The 19227-nt window shown below is 45.5% G+C and overlaps 1 protein-coding gene across 1 annotated transcript in view; it reads left to right on the top strand.

Annotated features, from left to right (window-relative positions):
* The window catches only part of LOC140903942 (beta-1,4 N-acetylgalactosaminyltransferase 2), a 71912-nt gene that overhangs the window by 47457 nt on the left and 5228 nt on the right, over positions 1-19227 (top strand). The window contains exons 2-9 of the mRNA XM_078850734.1: positions 3691-3864; positions 10866-11003; positions 11989-12095; positions 12958-12995; positions 14192-14372; positions 15030-15116; positions 15824-16011; positions 17864-18004. Coding sequence (XP_078706860.1) covers positions 3692-3864; positions 10866-11003; positions 11989-12095; positions 12958-12995; positions 14192-14372; positions 15030-15116; positions 15824-16011; positions 17864-18004 — 1053 coding nt within the window. The 5' untranslated portion in view covers position 3691. The remainder of the gene's footprint in view (positions 1-3690; positions 3865-10865; positions 11004-11988; positions 12096-12957; positions 12996-14191; positions 14373-15029; positions 15117-15823; positions 16012-17863; positions 18005-19227) is intronic.

The following is a 19227-nucleotide window of genomic DNA, read 5'->3' on the forward strand; positions in this document are numbered from 1 at the left end:
GCTGGGATGATTTAACTGGGAATTGGTCCTGCTTCGAGCAGGGGGTTGGACTAGATGACCTTCTGGGGTCCCTTCCAACCCTGATATTCTATGATATCAGAAGCGTAGCCGTGTTAGTCTGTATCCATGTTTGTAGTTAAAACATAGTTGTCTATGTATATCTCTACTAGTGGTCTATGTATATTTCTATTATTTGAACAGTGACGAAACCAAGGCGTTTGGGGGAATTCTTGTGTGAGAAATTGGAAAGGAGTGGCATGGCCGTTGGAGGAAACTGATTCAAACAACAGAACTGTGTCGTAAGAGTACAAAAGCACCATTTGTAAGCTGAGCCCTGATGGAGAGCAACCAAAGTGCACTGCCGTAGACTCTCCCAGCCAATTCACACCCCAACTCAACCTAAATGGTAAACCAACCCACAAAGCAAAGTGCAGAACAAAAGCCATTAAGCAGGAATTTGCTGTCTCTGAAGAGTGACCAAAGTCCACAAAGAACAGCTCAACACTGAGGAGCTGACATAGCCATGAAAACCCTGAAATGTGGAACGGTAGCTGCTATATCTAACACACTATTTCTCTGTTTTGGGATGAGAGAACAGACATGGCTGCTTGACTTTTCCAGTTCCTTCTAGAGACTATGCAGATAATCCAGGTAGCACTACTCAAAGAATATGAAGACCCTAACTCTGCAAAGAGTTATTGCCCACTATCCTTCCTTTGTTCAACCTGCAAGGTGTGTGAGCAGAGGATAATGGGTAGGACAGTGCTAATAGTCGAAGGGCGTTTCTCTCCAGGATGTCCTTGCTGTTGCCAAGCTGTAAACCTAACTCAATACATTGAAGATGGTTTTGAAACCTATAAAATTACAGAGGCTGTATATTGATTTTTTTGACACTGTAGTACGTCTACTGAAACTTGCAAGAATTTTGAGAAATAGCAGGATGGTCCAGGTCCTCTCTCTGTTTTGAGAATCAATGTTTCTTTGTCAAGGTGAAAAAAGGTGTAAGAAAAGTTTATGGTGTACTCAATAGAATGGCCTGCCCCCACATTCAGTGCTCTCACCTTTGTTTCTTATTGTATCCACAAATGACCAACCAGAACTCCCTGATGTGTGAAGATTCATTTGTGCAGATGATATTTGCATTGCTACCTGCCAGGAAAGATTTGAGTACACTGAGTGCATTCTAACTGGTTCCTTGAGTACACATGCAAAATACTATTGCACGTGGATTCTGAATGCCTACCCTAGTAAGACAAAAGTGTGAAGGGCCAGATTAACACACCAGGGCCATAGGCAAACACCCACTTTGGGGTTGCAGTGCAAACTCTGACAAACTCACTACACCAAACACATGTCTTATATTTTACCTTACAGAATATTTATCCATAAAGAGTATCTACAGACAGCTTGTTGGATCATATTAAAGAAATTCTGTATTAAAATCACAAATGAGTTTGATTCCCCATAGTTTAAATTCCAGGGTATTACTAATTAAGAGGTCTCTTGGTTTTTGGTACTGTTTCTCTCCCTCTATGTGTGAAACTTGCAAGCTGCTAATTGCGTTAGTACATTCTAAGACAGAGTCTGTTCTTAAAGCAATTCACACAGAGAGACTCAAAGCAATACTCTGTAACAACAGAAACGGCACCCAGAGACTCCCCGCCCTTTTGTTGTATTAACAATTGTGATTAAAACAGAGATAGAGGATGTATGTGGATGGATGCTTGGTGTGGATAATAACTGAATGATCAGGGAGGTGCCAGCCTAAGAATCCAGTGTCCATCAGCTGAAGAAGGCATCAAGTGGAAATAACCAGAGGACCCCCCGCAGAGGGCAGACTGGAATCCACCCAACAGCCTCAAGAATGGGAGAACCAGAGAACAAGATAACATCTAGCAGCACGGAGCCGTCAGGAATGTGCCATCTGCTGATTGATTCAGCAACAGCATGATGAAGCAATTCCCATAGACTGGCATAGGAAGAAATTCCTATAAAAATAGACTCTAGAAAGTGAGAACTTTGGGGTCTGATTCTGCAAACCAACTTCCAGGAGCATCAGATGAGCAACTCTAAGGCTGGTAACTATGATGATAACCTTGCAGAACCTGCGTTCTGCAAGGTAAAAAAGGAATATTATCACAGGGAAATGCTTCAAAGGGTCTCGAAGATTAGGGTACACACCTTGTTAACCCACAAGGTGAGGACAGGGCTGGCATAGCCCAGAGGAGAGTGTTTGACTGGATGAAAGGCTGGTGGTGTTAGGAAGTTGCAGCCACCATCTTCAATGAAGCAATGTAGCCCGGCCATTTTGAAAGAAGGCAATTTTTTGTGAGTTTCCCTGAAGAAGATCTTATGCACCGACCAGCCTCTGCTGACAGAAACTTCAGCTGGGGGGGATGCTGAAAATAATGAAGTATGTGTATAGTTATCTCTTTTATTTCCCAAAGCTACCTGTTACACCAGATCTACTCACAAAAACGGGCAGTGGGGAGGGATGTGCATTCTGGTTGCTTTGTGGCAATCTAAAGTGTGTGTGGATGCGGGTGGGTGGGAAGCAGCCATAAAAGCTAAATCTTTTTAAAATCTGCAAGTTGATATTTCGAATAGAGTGAAGATATGAAGTATGGCCTGCTAAGTTATATGAAGATATGAAGTATGGCCTGTTGAGTTCTGTGTTTAGTGTGCATGCATTAAATTTTTAACTTGAAAACAATAAGATAATTCCCGAACAAAACAATATTAAGACTGAGTACATATCAGGAATTCTGTATTAAATACATTACAGGGATGTTGTTATTTATGCAAAATACCAAGTGCTATAAACCTAGGAAGTTCATTTTTAAGGCTACATATTTAAGAGAAATCCAAATGTATTTACTCTGAATTTCCTGGGTTTATAATGTTTGGGGGAAGAGAGTTTTGTTTTTTGGGGATTTTTTTTATATATTTACAGCATCTCTGTAATGTATTTAACCGGGAATTACTGACATGTACTCTCAGCCTTTGCGCCATCTTAATGTAGTCTTTGGGGAATAATAAAGGTTGTGAATGGCAGAAATACTAACTGTGGTGTCTGAAGGAAGTGGCCTATAATTCAGGGTGTTCTTGCTCTGAGTCCAGCGCACCTTTCCCCTGTGTCACAGTCCAAATGGGTCAGCAGAACCCTCGGTGTGGATTCTAGGAGAGGCATTTGGTAGGTGGGGGAATGAAAGTAGCAGCAGGGATGCACTAGGAGAACTAATAAGATCTGTCTTAATATCTATTCTTAGCCAATAATTGCAACTAGTCAACAGGTAAATTCTTAACTAGTCATACTCTAAAGGACACAGGACTGTCTGGTTTAATAACACCCTCAAAAAGTTCAGAGAAAAAACACAATAAAATACAACAGTTTTTGTCTCAAGCTCATAAGTTTCTGTCTGAACAACTGTCCTATAATTGGTATAAACAGCTTCCCAGCATGGGTAGTCAGTCTTTCCTAAGTATAATCAAGGAAGGAGGCTTTTTTATTTTGTTTGGTAGAAAACTCTTCTGAACATGAATAAGAGATTCAGATCTGCTGGGTGTGGGTGGAAGGGAGAAAACCGAAGGTGAAATGCATTAGAGTTTGGAAATGCAGCCACAGAGCTAACAGCTTCTAAATGCTGCCTCATTGCTTACTGAAATCTTCCTTTCGTCTGTTTAATGCAGTATGAAATACTTCCTTATCCTGGTCTCGTGTACATTGGTTTTGTTTTTGGCCTCCATGCACTGGCAGAGGCCAGCTGAAAATCAGATCAAGGGAGAGATTTCAGAGGCTCGGTCTGACATGAAACTTCTGTCTCCAGAAAAATACAAGTCCTTGTTTACCTACAATGGAATTTGGTAAGTTGCCTTGCTGATATTAACTGCTTCAATTGTTCTTCGTAGCTAGATTTGTGCAAATACTGCAAAGGAAAAGGTTGGCTAATGTTTGTTTGAATTGTTAGATTTGCTCCAGCTGTTAATGCCCATATTGCAGAAAGTTAATTTCAGGTTTGGGTTGGGGCCCCCAGTTTGAGAAACACTGCAGAGAAATCCCACATTTTTTGCTGGGCATAAATGGCATAAATTTCAACATCCATGAAATTTGCTATTTATGCCATGACGCACCTGCAAAAAATGTGGGTTTTCTCAACGATTTTAAGTAGACCCATCATGATTGATGCAATAATAGCTAGGTAGAAATGGGATTCAAATTAACTTTCTTTCCTCTTCCCTGTTGTTGTTTGACAAAATAGCAACTGCTCTCTCTCTGCCACCTGGCTCAGCTGCATCTTTGTTTTCACACAACACCTAATGGCCCCAAGACAAATGAATAATAGAAGATAACAGGGCACAAATTGGTCCCTCCCATGCACTTTGATCTTTCCTGTTTTCTGCCTGTGGCATACACTGGGTTAGCTTCCTGAGGGCTGTAGTACTTTTGGTCTAATTCTGGCTGTTGGGGTGGGGGTGACCGAGTGGTGTTTAGTGCCTTGTGATACATAGGCCAGGCAAGATGATCTCATGATCCTGTCTGGCCTTAAACTCTGACTTCATTCCTGAAAATTTTGACAGGTTTCAGAGTAGCAGCCGTGTTAGTCTGTATTCGCAAAAAGAAAAGGAGTACTTGTGGCACCTTAGAGACTAACCAATTTATATGAGCATAAGCTTTCATGAGCTACAGCTCACTTCGTCGGATGCAGTGAACTTTAGCTCTCGAAAGCTTATGCTCAAATAAATTGGTTAGTCTCTAAGGTGCCACAAGTACTCCTTTTCTTATTCCTGAAAATGAGCCTGAAGTGCTGGCCTTTTATTTCACAGGCAATTGGAAAACAGCTACAGCTTCCTCCCAGAAATCTATTCGTCAGGGGCAGTGTGGTCTAGTACAGGGGTTCTCAAACGTCATTGCACTGCGACCCCCTTCTGACAATAAAAATTACGACACGACTCCAGGAGAGGGGACTGAAGTCGGAGCCCACCCAAGTCGCCCTGTCCCGGGTGGTGTGTGTGTGTGTAACCTAAGCCCCACCACCGAGGGCTGAAGCCAGGGCTATCCTTAGTCACATGCAGCATATGCAGCTGTGTAGGGCACCCAGACATGTGGGGCACCATTCCCCGCACGGGCCGCTGCTGGAATCCTCTCTTCTCCAGCCCCTCCCCCACACTGGGCTGACGGGCTTCTCCCTGCCCCCAACCCCGCCCCACCCTCACTCGCTCCTCAGCCGGCTCTGCCGCCCCAGCCCCGGGGAGCCCAGAGTGGCATGGACGGTCACTGGCAGCATGGTGGCCCGGCCCACCACTGCCTGGAGCAGAGTCCCTGCCTGCCTGCGTCGCTTGGTCTCCGATGGGGGCCGGGCCGCGCCGGGGCCAGGACAGGAGGAGCCAAACTTCCACATGAGTCAGCGAGGGGAGCCGGGCCAAGCGGCGGGGTGAGGGGGACTTAAGGTGACCGTTCGCTCACGGTCTCTCACACTTCCCTAACACACACACACACACTCTGCCTCTCACGAGTCACAGTCCCCCAATACAGATTGTCACACACAGAGTCTCACTCTCCCCAACACACACAGTCCGACAGTCACACAGCCCCCCAACACACAGTGTCACACACACACACACACGCACACTGGCTCTCTCTCTCTCACACTCACACGCACACACTTGTATTATTGTTATTACTGCTTGGTACTTCCTGTCCAAATGCTCATGGTGAGCCAGGAGTGGTGAGGAGCTGCTGGAGGGCCATGGGCTCTGGCAAGATGCAGCCCCCATGTGGCCTTGAGCCACTGCCGCAGCGTCTGCTGTGTATGAAGCTCGGTGTGTGTCAGCAATGGGGGGGAGCTCTGGGGGTCCGCGGGTGGGGGTGGTGGCTGTGCCCCTTCTACACGCTGGGGTCAGTGGTGCCGGCTGGGAACCGCCTTCAGTGGAGCATAGGGGCACCAGTTTAATAATACTGCAAAGGGCTCCATAAATCTGAAGGACAGCCCTGGCTGAAGCCCTCGGGCTTCTGCCCCGGGCGGTGGGGCTCGCGCTTCGGCTTCGGTCCCGGGCTCCAGCAAGTCTAAGGCCAGCCCTGACAACCCCATTAAAACAGGGTCGTGACCCACTTAGGGGTCCTGATAATAACCAGAAAGACAGAGGGGGGTGAGGTAATATCTTTTATTGAAAAAAGAAAAGGAGGACTTGTGGCACCTTAGAGACTAACCAATTTATTTGAGCGTAAGCTTTCGTGAGCTACAGCTCACTTCATCGGATATGCTCACGAAAGCTTGAGTGAAGAGCATATGATTTAAAGAGTCAAGGTAAACTAAGTGTGGGACGGAAAACAAAGGCACAAAGGGGGGGTGAGGGAATATCTTTTATTGGACCAACTTCCATTGGTGAGAGAGACGAGTGTTGACACTTACACAAAGCTCCTCTTCAGGCCTGCTTTATGTAAGCACAAAAGCTTCTCTCTCTTGCCAACAGAAGTTGATTCAATAAAAGATATCACCTCACCTGCCTTCTCTTTCTAATATCCTAGGATCAACATGGCTTCAATAATGCTGTATATAATAACCACCAAAACAAGCATCTGGCTTGGGGAAGGAGCAGCGGAAGCTTCCTAATAGTTTGGGGGGGCACTAGCTCCCGAACCATGCCCTCCCCCCGCCCATGCTGCCTCTTACCCTCCGCTCCCAAAACTCCATCCCCACTCACTCCTCTCCGCTCCCTCCACCCCCACCCCCTCAATTGCTCGCCCTTATGGCCAGTAAAAAGTGGGAGGGCTTGGGGGATTGGTGATAGGAAATGTGGAGTCTTTCACCTTGAGGTCTCTGGACTGAATCCATGCTGGGCTTGTAGCAAGTGAAAATACTTTCCACGTGAATTTTCTTCAGTGGCCTGGGTGAGATGAGACAGTACGTCTGAGTCCAGTTCTCAGGAACTCTTTTATATGTCTATTGAAGACAACCTCCCTGCTACAACTGGCATTAGTTGGCATAAGGATTGAGTGAGCCATAGAGTCTTCTCAATCTCCCTGTCATTCCTATTGACGCTTCTAGTCAGGGCTGAGGCAGGGTGGGTTGGAGAAGCCGCCCAACTGCTGCTTGGCCTCTACCTGCTTTTGGAAGATCTCACCCTCCAGCACCTTACATGCTAAGGTCCAGATTTTCCAAAAAGATCAGCGCACAACGTGCCGAACTCTGCGCTGAGCACTCTGGAAAGTCTGACCACTTCCTCAGGGACCTAAATGGGTGCCGAGGTCTGTTGAAAAATCTGGCCTCAGTAGAGCGACACGGAACAAACCTCACGTGTCCTTTATTGGGTAGAAGTGTGCAATAGACAGCAGCTCCAATTTCTCTCCTGCCTGGAGTCTAATAGGGGTGGGATGGGCCTACTAGTGTACTCACAAGCTCCGCCCACAAGCCGAGCTCTGCCCATCAGCCAAGCTCCCCTAAGGTGAGATGCCAAAACAAAGATAAAAGCCTGCTTGCAGCAGATCATATGCAACTTGTTTTCCTGTCTTGCCTGCTCTACTTTGCAGTGACAGAGTGTCATAAATATAAAGGGAAGGGTAAACACCTCTAAAATCCCTCCTGGCCAGAGGAAAAACCCTTTTACCTGTAAAGGGTTAAGAAGCTAGGATAACCTTGCTGGGCACCTGACCAAAATAACCAATGAGGAGACAAGATACTTTCAAAAGCTGCGGGGAGGGAGAAACAAAGCCTCTCTCTCTTTTGTGTGATGCTTTTGCCAGGGACAGATCAGGAATGGAGTCTTAGAATTTAGTAAGTAATCTAGCTAGATATGCATTAGATTCTGATTCCTTTAAATGGCTGAGAAAATAAGCTGTGCTGAATGGAATGTATATTCCTGGTTTTGTGTCTTTTTGTAACTTAAGGTTTTGCCTAGAGGGATTCTCTATGTTTTGAATCTGATTACCCTGTAAGGTATTTACCATCTTGATTTTACAGAGGTGATTCTTTTACTTTTTTTCTTCAATTAAAATTCTTCTTTTAAGAACCTGATTGTTTTTTCATTGTTCTTAAGATCCAAGGGTTTGGGTCTGTGTTCACCTATGCAAATTGGTGAGGATTTTTATCAAGCCTTCCCCAGGAAAGGGGGTGTAGGGTTTGGGGAGGATTTTGGGGGGAAAGATGTTTCCAAGCAGGCTCTTTTCCGGTTATATATCTGTTAGACGATTGGTGGTGGCAGCAATAAAGTCCAAGGGCAAAAGGTAAAATAGTTTGTACCTTGGGGAAGTTTTAACCTAAGCTGGTAAAAATAAGCTTAGGGTGTTTCCATGCAGGTCCCCACATCTGTAACCTAGAGTTCAGAATGGGGAAGGAACCTTGACACAGAGTTATTGATGCTGACACTAAACTTGCAATTATTAGGCTTCTATTTTCTCCCAGAACTATTATGTCGGGCTGCCTGCAGATACAGGAGACCATGCCACATGATTTTATGCTCCTCCACCATTAGCAGTTTATCTTTGTAATGGTGACACTTTTTTTTTTCTTTTAAAACGAAAGCTCTGACTCTGGAGCGCAGGATGGCCCCATCCAATAAACGTACCAATTTGCTGAATAACCATGTAGCAGCCCAGTTCGACTCCTGCCTTCTTACTCTCTCAGCAATTGCGCTGCAAAGCACTGACTGCGGCCCGTAAAGGCGGAGCAGGAATTGGAGACAGAGTCATGAACAGCAAGAGACAAGGAGGAGACTTAGATAAGCAGAAGAAGTAGGGATGAGTGTTGCATAAGCCTATCGTTTCATAGAGCTTGAAAAGCACATTAGATCTTATGAATGTAGCAGTAGTGAAATGCAGCCACTTCTGGGGTGGAAGGAAACAGCACACTACACCAGTAAGGGGAAGAGAGTTTTTTTTTTTTTTTTTGCCTGAGGATGTTATAAAAATATCATGGCACTTCCCCCCCTAACTGACGCTTTATTTTTCTTAAGACTCTGGCCCTTATTTTTTAATCTCTCGATGGCTTCCCACCAGAATTCTGCTACTGGACCTCAGTGGGGTGGCTTGGCTTTCCTTTATGCTGATGGGTAGGTGTAAAGTACCTGCACTTTCAAACTTGCCACTACATCGTTGTTGTCAAATACCTTTCTAGTTTGCGGTATAAGGGTGTTGGTCTCAGGATATTAGAGAGACAGGGTGGATGAGGTGTAATATCTTTCACTGGACCAACTGCTGTTGGTGAAAGAGATTCTTCTGGTGAAAGATATTACCTCACCCACCTTGTTTCTTTAAACTCCTGTATACAAAGAGGTTCCACACCCACAAGAGTGATTAACTGGGGCGTTGTGCACAGTGCTTGCATGGGGTTGGGCTAGGAGGGAATGTGGTATAGCAGGATGTTTCTTGGGGAGCAATGGAGTTCAATGGGAGGCAGGCAGGTTACAATATCTAGGAGGGGTGGGGGAAAGAAGAAGTAGGCTGTGGAGTCAGCCGCAGGTAAGGTATTTATTGCTGAGGGTCAACTTGCTCACCCCTAACAAACAAAGTTGGTCTTGCAACTTCTCACTGGACTCGGAGAGCTGCCTAAGGCACTATCAAGTCTGCCAGCCAAGGGACCTGCAAATAATTGATCTGTTCCCAGAAAGAGGAAGCTCAGACACAAGCCCCTCCATGCAAACCCAAGTATGTGTAGCTCCCCTATTGTCTCTAGTCACCTCTAACAGTGGAAAAGAGGCAGCTGAGCGACTTATGGGAGCTTTATTGCTAATGGCTTGCTGGGATTTATTGTTGCTCGACACCCGTTCTTGCAGGGAGACAGTGAAGCCAGGTGTGTCACAATCTCCATCAAGCGTATTACAGATTATGTCCAGATTTTCCAATGATCCCTGAGGCACATGCCCATGTGGTTGCTTGTTTTGTTGTTTGAGCTGGTTGTGGTTAGAGATATAGAGGGTTGCATTTGACCTGACCCAGCTTCTGGGATGAAAGAGGGGACTCTTTACTCTCTGTTCTGGATCTTAAGTGGGTTTGGAGCTTCCCTCCTCTTTATGTTCTGTCCCTATCCCTTCTGCATGCTGGATAGGAGGGCAGTGGTCACCTCTCCTAGCTACTGGAAAGATGGCCCCAGTCTGTTATTACCAGAAACTCTCTCCTCTGGCAGGGAGTGGAATCTTGCAGCATTGCTCCCTTCCCCATGGGAAGGAGGCATCCAGCGAGAGAGATTAGGTGACTTTTCTGAGTTCACAGAGAGCCAGTGGCAGATCTAGGAATAGAACCTGGATCTCCTGACTCCCAGTTCAGTATTTCATAGGGTTCTCCTTTCCAAACTGGGAAGGAGTGGTGGTGCATGGCCACTGGTTCTCTATCCCAAATGTTGGCTCTGGTTTTAAGAATGATGGAGTGGGTGGGGGGTTGTTTTGTTTTATGGCCCTTACGTTGAGCTGCAGCTTTCCTGGGCTCTCTATGTAAAAAAAGCTAGTGTCAGTGGCTCTGTGCATTTACACCAGCTGAGAATCTGGCCCAAATGTCCTACAGTGTAACCCAACTTTCTTACAAAGGAAGCTACATTCACCTGCCAGGGCAGGATGGGATCCTATTCGCGTTTTAGCTCTGGCTCAGTCATGATGTTCCCATCCAGAGCTGAACATCCCTCAGTGCTGGGACGGTAGTGTCCAGCTGAGATCAGAACTTTGCCAGTGTGCATTTGAAACAAGGGTTTCATGTCCATGGTTGGTGGGTTAGGCCCATATCACTAATATATATACACATGCCCCTTATAGATACTGGCCTAACCCACCAAGCTTGGCCATATGCATATTATTTTTGAAAGGTCACAAAACAGCAGATTCTCCCAGTGTCCTTGCACAAGCTGAGCCTTCTGGGTTTTCTTTTTTTTCCCTCTCTTCAGGCTAGCTCCAAAGAATCAGTGTGAGTGCGCCAAAGCTGACCGTGTGCATGTCTACCAGATGGAAGATTATATTGAAAAGAAAGACCTTGCCTCCATTAAAGAGAGGCGACAGAGGGAGTTGGAGCACTATCAGAAAAGGTAAAGGGATTCTCCTGTCTCTCGACCTGTCCAGCCTGCATCTTTCCTGGCACTAAATTCATGTGGGAAAGTCTCATGAACTGAAGCCTTGGGGCTGAGTTGTACTGAGGTAGAAGAATCAGCTATGGAGGAAAGCAGAAATGATCCTTTCAGCTGTTACCATCAGTGATGGGGTATACAAATCCCACACTGGGCACCAAGGGGATAAGGGATTATTTGGGGTTTAGCCAGCCCTGCCCCACCACACCTGCAGCAAATCCTCCATCTGCTGGAGGAATTAAAAGACATAGGGAATTAGCTCCTTTGAGAGGCAGAGAGCTCCAGCTAAGCAGACCTGCAGCCCATAGCTCCAATAGCACAGAGCAGAGGGAAGCCTAAAGATCTGATGCAGCTGCGCAAAGGGGCCCTCCCTGAGGGAAGGTAGGACCCATCCCAGAGAAAACCAGAGAGGGAAGTATCCCTGTGGACCCTGGACATAGTAGCCCCCTCTTACTTATTTTGGTTTGGACTTCCCCAACACAGGAAAGCCTCGCATCCCTCCTGCCCCCGTTATTCCAAGGAAGAGGCCCAGGGAGGACAGCCTTAAGCAGCCTTGGTTGCCAGACCATTGGTAGCCCAAAGTACCCAAGTCGGAGCCTGGTGGAGTGGGAGGACCCCTCCCCACAATCCCCTTTGCAGTCGGGGGTTGCACTCATGACCACTAGGCCATGCTCCCCAACCAGACCCTGAGTGAGCACCATTACATCATCTAAACCATGACCTACGCAGCACCCAATTTATACACTCCACGTATCCTGAAAATCTGGTTGCTTTGTTTGGTGCCCCAGTGGGAGATGATTTCTTTTCAAATTCCAGCCGCAAGCATCCAACAGATAGGGAATGTTGGTAGAAAGAAGTACTCATTCAAACTGTTTTACTGTTAACACAATTTTCATAATCCCTTATCCTCCCGACGCTGACCCTGTTCTATTCGCATTTGTTCCAGATACCCCTCAATGACTCAAGATCTACTAATAGCCAAACCAAACCTGCCATTAAGCTATCCTATTCAAGGAGTAGAGGTGATGCCACTACACACGATTAGGATTCCAGGTATACTTGTCCTGTGCCTTTTCATAGCCTGCTCATGGGCTCAACTTCCAGTGACGTCTAAGACCTTGTCTCTTGTACATACCCTCTATATGAAATAGGGGGGCTTTGTACTTCATTGTACCTGTGTTGGACTTGGCTTACTCTGAAGACCCAACCCTTCGTACAAAACTGCTGAATTCAAAATCCATTCGCTGATACCCAGAGATCTGGTTTCCTTCCAGTAAAGTGCATAAAATGTCTGGGATGGGTTCTTAGAAGAATAACCATGAGGCACTTTGTATACAGAGCATTTTAAAAAACAATTATGAAAAGGGCTGAAACAGTGAAGATCCCATCTGCATTTCACAATAAATCTCCCTTGACTCATTTGTCATCTGAGCGCAGACCGGCTCTTCTATCTGAATGCAAAATGCTTTTTTGAAGAGCTCTGTGGTAGTTGGTTTTAAATTCCTCTTCCACTTATTTAATTGCTTCAAATGTTGTAATCTTGCAAAATTATTGATCTTTGGCTTTTATAAGGTGCAGGGAGTGGTGGAAACCTAAAGGCTGGCTCTCCAGCTGGTGTAAATCAGTGTAGCTCCGTTGACTTCCCTGGCTGATGCTTGCTGACGATCTAGCCCTAAATCTTTAGAGCTGCCCCAATGCAAAAATACTACTGACATCTCTAGATTTCTTCCAGAATAAAATTGAGGGGGGAAAATGCATAGAGAAAAGCTGATGTTCTATTTGTATCTAGCTCTGTGATCCCAGTTCAGGTGGGCTGACTGGAGTCTTGTTAGGGAACAATAATCACTTGAGTCAAAACACTGGCTTTAGGCTTGTTACTTACTGTCCTTATGTATGTTTCCCTTTGTTCTTCAAGGGCTTGGTTTGCATGGAGTGACTGAAGAAATGTACCAGGTATATTTCACGATGTTGCAGGGAAGTTTGTAGTCCAGGGTTACCTTGGCAAGTGCGTAACATGCTTTGAGATCTCTCTGCATGAAAGGTGCATTTCTCATGAGGTTTTCCTTCTATTACGAAGGTGGGCTTGATTTCCCAGCCTTGTATTAGTATAGTAGCATTTGGGTATGTCTCCAATCCCAGCCCGGATAGAGAGACTCTCACTAGCTTTACTGGAGTTAGGGTGCTAAAAGTAGCAGTGTGGACATTGCAGGATAGATGATAGGTCAGGCTAGCCATCTGAGCTCCAACCTGAGTGGGTGGGCGGCAGGCAGGCAGGCTTGGACTCGGGATCCAGCCTGAGCTGCCACCTGTGCCACAATATGCCACACTGCTACCTTTAGTGCGCTAGCTCGAGGGAAGCTAGCATGAGTCCGTCGACCTGGGCTGGGAGGCATCATCCCAGCTGCAGTCTAGGCACAGACAAATCCTTAGAGATCTTTACGAAGATCGGGGCCCCACTGTGCCAGGCACTATACAAATACATAGGGCTGGTCTATGCTCAGGCCATGTCTACACACGGAATGCTCTACCCGCATAGGTATAATGGTAAGGCATACTGGCAAGGTGGTCCAAGTGCAGACATGGCTATACCAGCAAAGCTGTGATGTTACTGGTATAACTTATCTCATACACCTGAGCAAAACCAGCTGTATGGCAAAGGCGGGCATTCCATGGTAGAACTGTTTCTTTGCTAGGGGCTTTTGCTGGCATAGCTCTGTCGGTCAGGGATCACAGCTTTTCACACCCCTGGCTGACATAGGTACACCGGCAGAAGTCTGTCATGTAGATGCAGCCTTCAAGTTTTGCTGCTCCATGCTGGCATAGTTAAAGCAACACCCCCCCCCTAGTGCAGATGGAGATATACTGTTATAAAAGTGCTTCTGCCAGTACAGGTTATTCCAAACCACCTCGTACATTGGGGGTGGGAAGGTTGCCGTTTTAATGACCTCCACAGAGATGTCGTCTTTTTAGTGAAACCAGGTGAGGATAGTGGTGGGGTCAGAGCTCTCTTCTTTCCCTTTAAATAAGACAGTTATTAAAGAGATGGCCATGTGATTGACCCAGATCAGGGAGGGAGGAGAGGGGAAGCCTTGTGATTTTACCATGACACCTAAGATTTCCACCTCCGTGCCGCACGGCACTTAACGCAGGTGATCCTGCGAGCATCTCTGGGAACCCTCAATACACTTGCTGATGTCTCTGACGATGTTGTGAGTGGACGGGGCGAGAAAGAGCTGATCATCTTGACCTCAGATGTGGAGCTGCTGAATTTCATCCTTGAGCATGTCACATACACCAGTGTGGTCTACCAGCTCACTGCAGTAGATATGAGTGAGTATCGACTGGACGATTTCTTCATCCCATCCTTGGCAGTTTTCCATCAGTTTCTCTAGTGTTACTAGGCCACTTTCAAGCATCTGCTAAACTAACTTTACCTCCAAGAAGGAATCTTTCTGAAAGACCCATTATTTAACACAGCATGAGCAGAGAAATAGATGCAGGATGCTGCCATCTTCCATAGCTGTCTCTTTCAAAGCTTTGGCAGAGATTGGTGAGGTCAGTCATCATCCTCGAGAAGCTAAAGCCCCCTTCAATGCCCTGCGTCCTAGTGAATCAGGGCTTCAGTCTTTTTGGCTTCTAATTACACATGAGGTGAAGCAAGACTGCCAAGCCAGGAGAATTCCTGGTACTTGTCAAAAAAATTTATCCAGTTCTTTGAGTCAGTGGAAGAAGGGGTCTTTCAAAGAACTCTTTCTAGGCTTCCCACTTGTCCATTTTCCATCACTGAGGCTGGAAGGTCATTTAACACTATATAAAATCAGGGGGGCCACTTTTATCTATTCCAGCCTAAAGCATTGCCAGGGAACAAATGGATTTCCAATCAAGGTTCTTACTTGGAGGTTTCCACTGTGTCATCAAAGATCTCCAGAATACCTGAAGACTTATGAGTGATGCAACTTTCCTATTCTGCTTTTCTTGTTTTCCAAGTGAGTTTCGAGAGCAGACATCATGTGGCTCAGTTTCCTGTGATCATCCGACAGCCTGGCCTTCCAAAGTTGTTTGATCCTGGAGCAGGTAAGTGTTTCTGAGTACCTCCCTGTAGGAAACCCCTTTTGCCCTTTTAAGGGGGTGTCAGGGAGTGGCTCCAGCAAGCTGGCAATTGCTGATGGTAAATCCTTACTCCAGACTTTACTGTGGTGCAAGTTAGTTACTCTTTTAGGCCTGATGCTGGGCTTCTTAAAGTCTTTCCGGTCTCCTGATGCCTCTCCATTCAAAAATGTATGTAATTGACAAAGGCTAAATACATCAGCATCATACTTAATGTTCTGTGTCCAGTTAGGTTCTTCCAAAGTTACGTCCACTGAAAAGCCCTGAATGAACGGACCTTTTTAAACGTTCTAATTCCGGGAAAACCTTGGATTGGCTCCGACAACACTTAGTGTAGTGCCTTCCATTTGAGGATCTCAATGCACTTCACAAACACTAGCTAATCCGTGGGATGCCCCACGTCCCTACCTCCATTTTGCAGATAGGGCAACTTAGGGACAAAGAGGATGACTTGTTCAGAGTCTAGCGGTTGTTGGCCTAGCGCTGTTGCTCTTCCCCATGGTCTGTGGCAGTCTGTGCTAGGAAGAGAACCCAGCTGTTGTGTTCTAGTTCGCTCTACTAACCACATGCCCACCTTCCTCCTGCAGGTAAGATCTTTCAGGAATGGTGAGTAAAAGCAAAGAACTGCCGTAAAATGTTACAAGCCTCTGTCACTTCCCTGTTTACAATTACAGATAGGAAGATCAGCTCCCTGGTGACTATCACGACGAAGACTTTCTTGCGCTATCACAAACTTAGGCTCCTCATCAAGAGCATCCGACAGTACTACCCTGACATAAAAATCATCGTCGCCGATGACAGTGAAGTCTCGGAGAAGATCAGCGGGGAGAACATTGAGCATTACATCATGCCTTTTGGAAAGGTCTGTCACTTGCACAGGACTGGCCATGTAGACAAGTCTCAGCCCAGGCCCTCCAGCCTGCGTTTCACAGAAGGATTGTTCATTGGTAGAGGCCACATCCTAAATAACACACCTTTTTGGATTGGATTTATTAAAAGCTCCAAGTGATTTAGAATCACAAATCCCATTGACTTTCACTCAGTTGGGGCCTGTATGTGCCGCCATAATCCAAATGCTACTAAGAGATGATATTTTCAAGAATGCCTAAGTGTTTTAGGAGTGCAAATCCTAATGTAAGTCAATGGAATTTATGTTCCTAAAACACTTAGGCACTCTTGAAAATACCATCTCTTATTAACATTTGGATTATGTTAGCACATACAGTCCCTAGCTGAGACCAGGGCCCTGTTGTGCTGGGAGCTCTACGAACACATAGTAAGAGACAGTCCTTGCCCCAAAGAGCTCACAGTCTAAGTAGATGAGCCTGACAAAAAGTGGGAGGGGAAATGGAAGCACAGAGAAGAGAAGGTGACCCAGCAGACCCAGGAATAGAACCTATGTTTCCTGAGGCCCAATCTCAACACCATGCCCCATCCACTGGACCACACTGTCTGCTAAGGACTCTTAAGACTTATGTGGTCAGTTCCATCCCCCAAAGAAATGAAGTGGAATGGCTCATGGGATTGTTTGTGTTGTATAGAATCTTTCACCTGTAGGCCACCAGTTCAAATTTATATCCAGTTATTGTTCCATGACCTCGCGCCAAGGTTGCTTAGCTAGGATAGCTGGGACAGAGGGGACTGAATTCTCCATGTCAGTCTATGGGCTTTACCACTGGTACCACAGCAATTTAACTTAAGCTACCGTAGTGGTATATGAGATGAGTTAGTGGTCTAAATCCAGTTCCTAGTGGTTTACCAACCCATTAATCTTCATGGACTTAGTCAACACGTTGTTGACTATACAGAATTTTTGGCCTCATCTTGAGCATTCACTGACATAAATGGGAATAGTGGGTGTCCAGCACATTTTGTGAATGGAGCATCTTATTGTGTAACTATTCAAGCTTTGTAAAAATAGTTACACTGGCTCACTGGCCTGTAATGCTCTATGAAAGATCAAAGATGAATGTTTAAGGCTCCTGTCTGTTCTCAATACCCCCATTGGCTGGCAGCATGGGACAAGGCATGCCTCCATGTTGCTCAAAAGTGATTTTCTTGGTGCTCATTAACGAGTTTCAGAGGCAGGCCCACCCAGTCCTTGGCTGGCAGTGGGCTTGCTGCGACGTGGGGATAGAAGGAGGAGAGACAATGAGGGAACCTTGGGGCTCCATAAGGAATGTGAAGAGCCCTGGGAATTATACAAATAGAGAGATGTTATAGGATGGTGACTGAAGTCTCCTGTAGAAAAATCACCTGATCTAATGAATTAAAATCCTACAATTGTAAAAATGTAGGGTTGGAAGGGACCTCAAGAGGTCATCTAGTCCACCCCAGGCACTGAGGCGATATCAAATGTACCTAGACCATGCCTTCCAGGGGGTTGTCTAAGCTGTTCTTAAAAACCTTCAAAGATGGGGATTCCACAACCTCCTTAGGTAAATACTTCCAGTGCTAAACTATCCTTATATACTGGTTCTTCTATCACATGGGCAAGTGATTGTCTTACTATAAGGTCACTCCTTGTTGCAAAGGTGTTCTATTTCTCATTCAGTAGTTCAGATGACCCTCCTTTTCAGAATAGTTTCTGGATAAAAGGGATTTGCACAAAGCTAAGCAGCTTTGTGTGTGTGTATTTGCATATATATAATTTTTCTTCTTATAAAGCTGTTCTGACCCTACCCTTCTGTGTCTTGATGATTCCCGTTTACCAGGGTTGGTTTGCTGGAAGGAATCTTGCAATATCTCAGGTCACAACCAAGTACTATCTCTGGGTTGATGATGACTTCTTATTCACCGAAAACACCAAAATTGAGAAACTATTGGATGTGCTGGAGAGAACAAACTTGGATATGGTAAGAAATGCAAAAAAATTGTACCCTTGGAAAATGTTCTGGGCTTTTTGAAAGAGCTCAAGTGTTACAATGGGTGCTGAGCCTTTGAAAATCTGGCCATTAGTCAGGAGGGAAAAGGAATATTGCTTCCAGCTCTCAAAATGTATTCCTCTGCAGACCTGTCTTAGTCCTCTGTTTATCAGATTATGCCAGAAACTTGCTTTCAAATGATGGGGAAAATTTTTTATGGATTTTTAGATTGACTGTGACCACACCAGAGGTTAGTGCTATCTGGCAAAATATTCTTTGAGAGTGGTGTGTGTTTCTCATCTATGTTACTTGGCTTTCTTCATGCATCAGATTGGTTTCACCTTCTCAGAAATGTGCCCATCTTAAATTGGTGCATTACCATTTGACCCTGGATATTTACTACTTAGTTCTGGGTATCTGCCTCCTTTCTGTGTTTTGGTTCTATACAACCTCATAGCAGGCAGAAAAGTGAACAGATAGGGCACAGTATTGGTAAACAGTAAGCCTGATGCAACTGCCTTTCTGATCACTTTAGTTTACTACCTCTGCAATGGGATTCTTGGTTTTGTTCAAACACTAGAAATCCTCTTCTTGAAAAGTGACATCAGTTTGTGCCAAGAGCAGGACTCTCCTTGGCCAATTTTGGAAAAACAGCTCCAATCTGGATCACAATCTTCCCTCACCACCCATTCACCTTGGATCGTAACTCCAGAAAGAATACTTACCCTAGGTCAATAAGAACATTTTGAAGCCAGTTGAAACTGATTTTGATCCCATTAAGTATTTTCTTGATTCAGAGTTTTTTAGAGTTTCTGGGAAATATTTCCACACCTTGGGCTGTGACAGCTGACCTGAGAGAGTGGATGGTTCTGAGGATTTATGGAACAGATGGCCTATAACTTCTGGTCATGTTTTCAAATCCAACCCAAATCCTTAGTGAAGGGTAACAAGTTTCTGATGAGAGCTATTTGGTGCCCCGTGTGAAATGAGTAGATCTCAGTGCAGTTTTGGCTGCTTATTAGATTGGCCGTGTTGTCAGTAGGGCCAATGAAAGAATGTACCATGGAGACATGACTCCATAGTATGTCTCTAGGTTAGGTGGGAGGGAGGATTGTCCTGCTTCTGCATATGCCGTGTCTGATCTTGGCCCAGAACTTTGGTCTCTCTAGTGATCCCAATCCAGCAGCTTTCACCGGCACCTACACCACGCTAGT

The sequence above is a fragment of the Lepidochelys kempii genome, chromosome 27 (genome assembly GCF_965140285.1).
Source record: "Lepidochelys kempii isolate rLepKem1 chromosome 27, rLepKem1.hap1, whole genome shotgun sequence".
In the NCBI taxonomy this organism is placed as follows: domain Eukaryota; kingdom Metazoa; phylum Chordata; order Testudines; family Cheloniidae; genus Lepidochelys; species Lepidochelys kempii.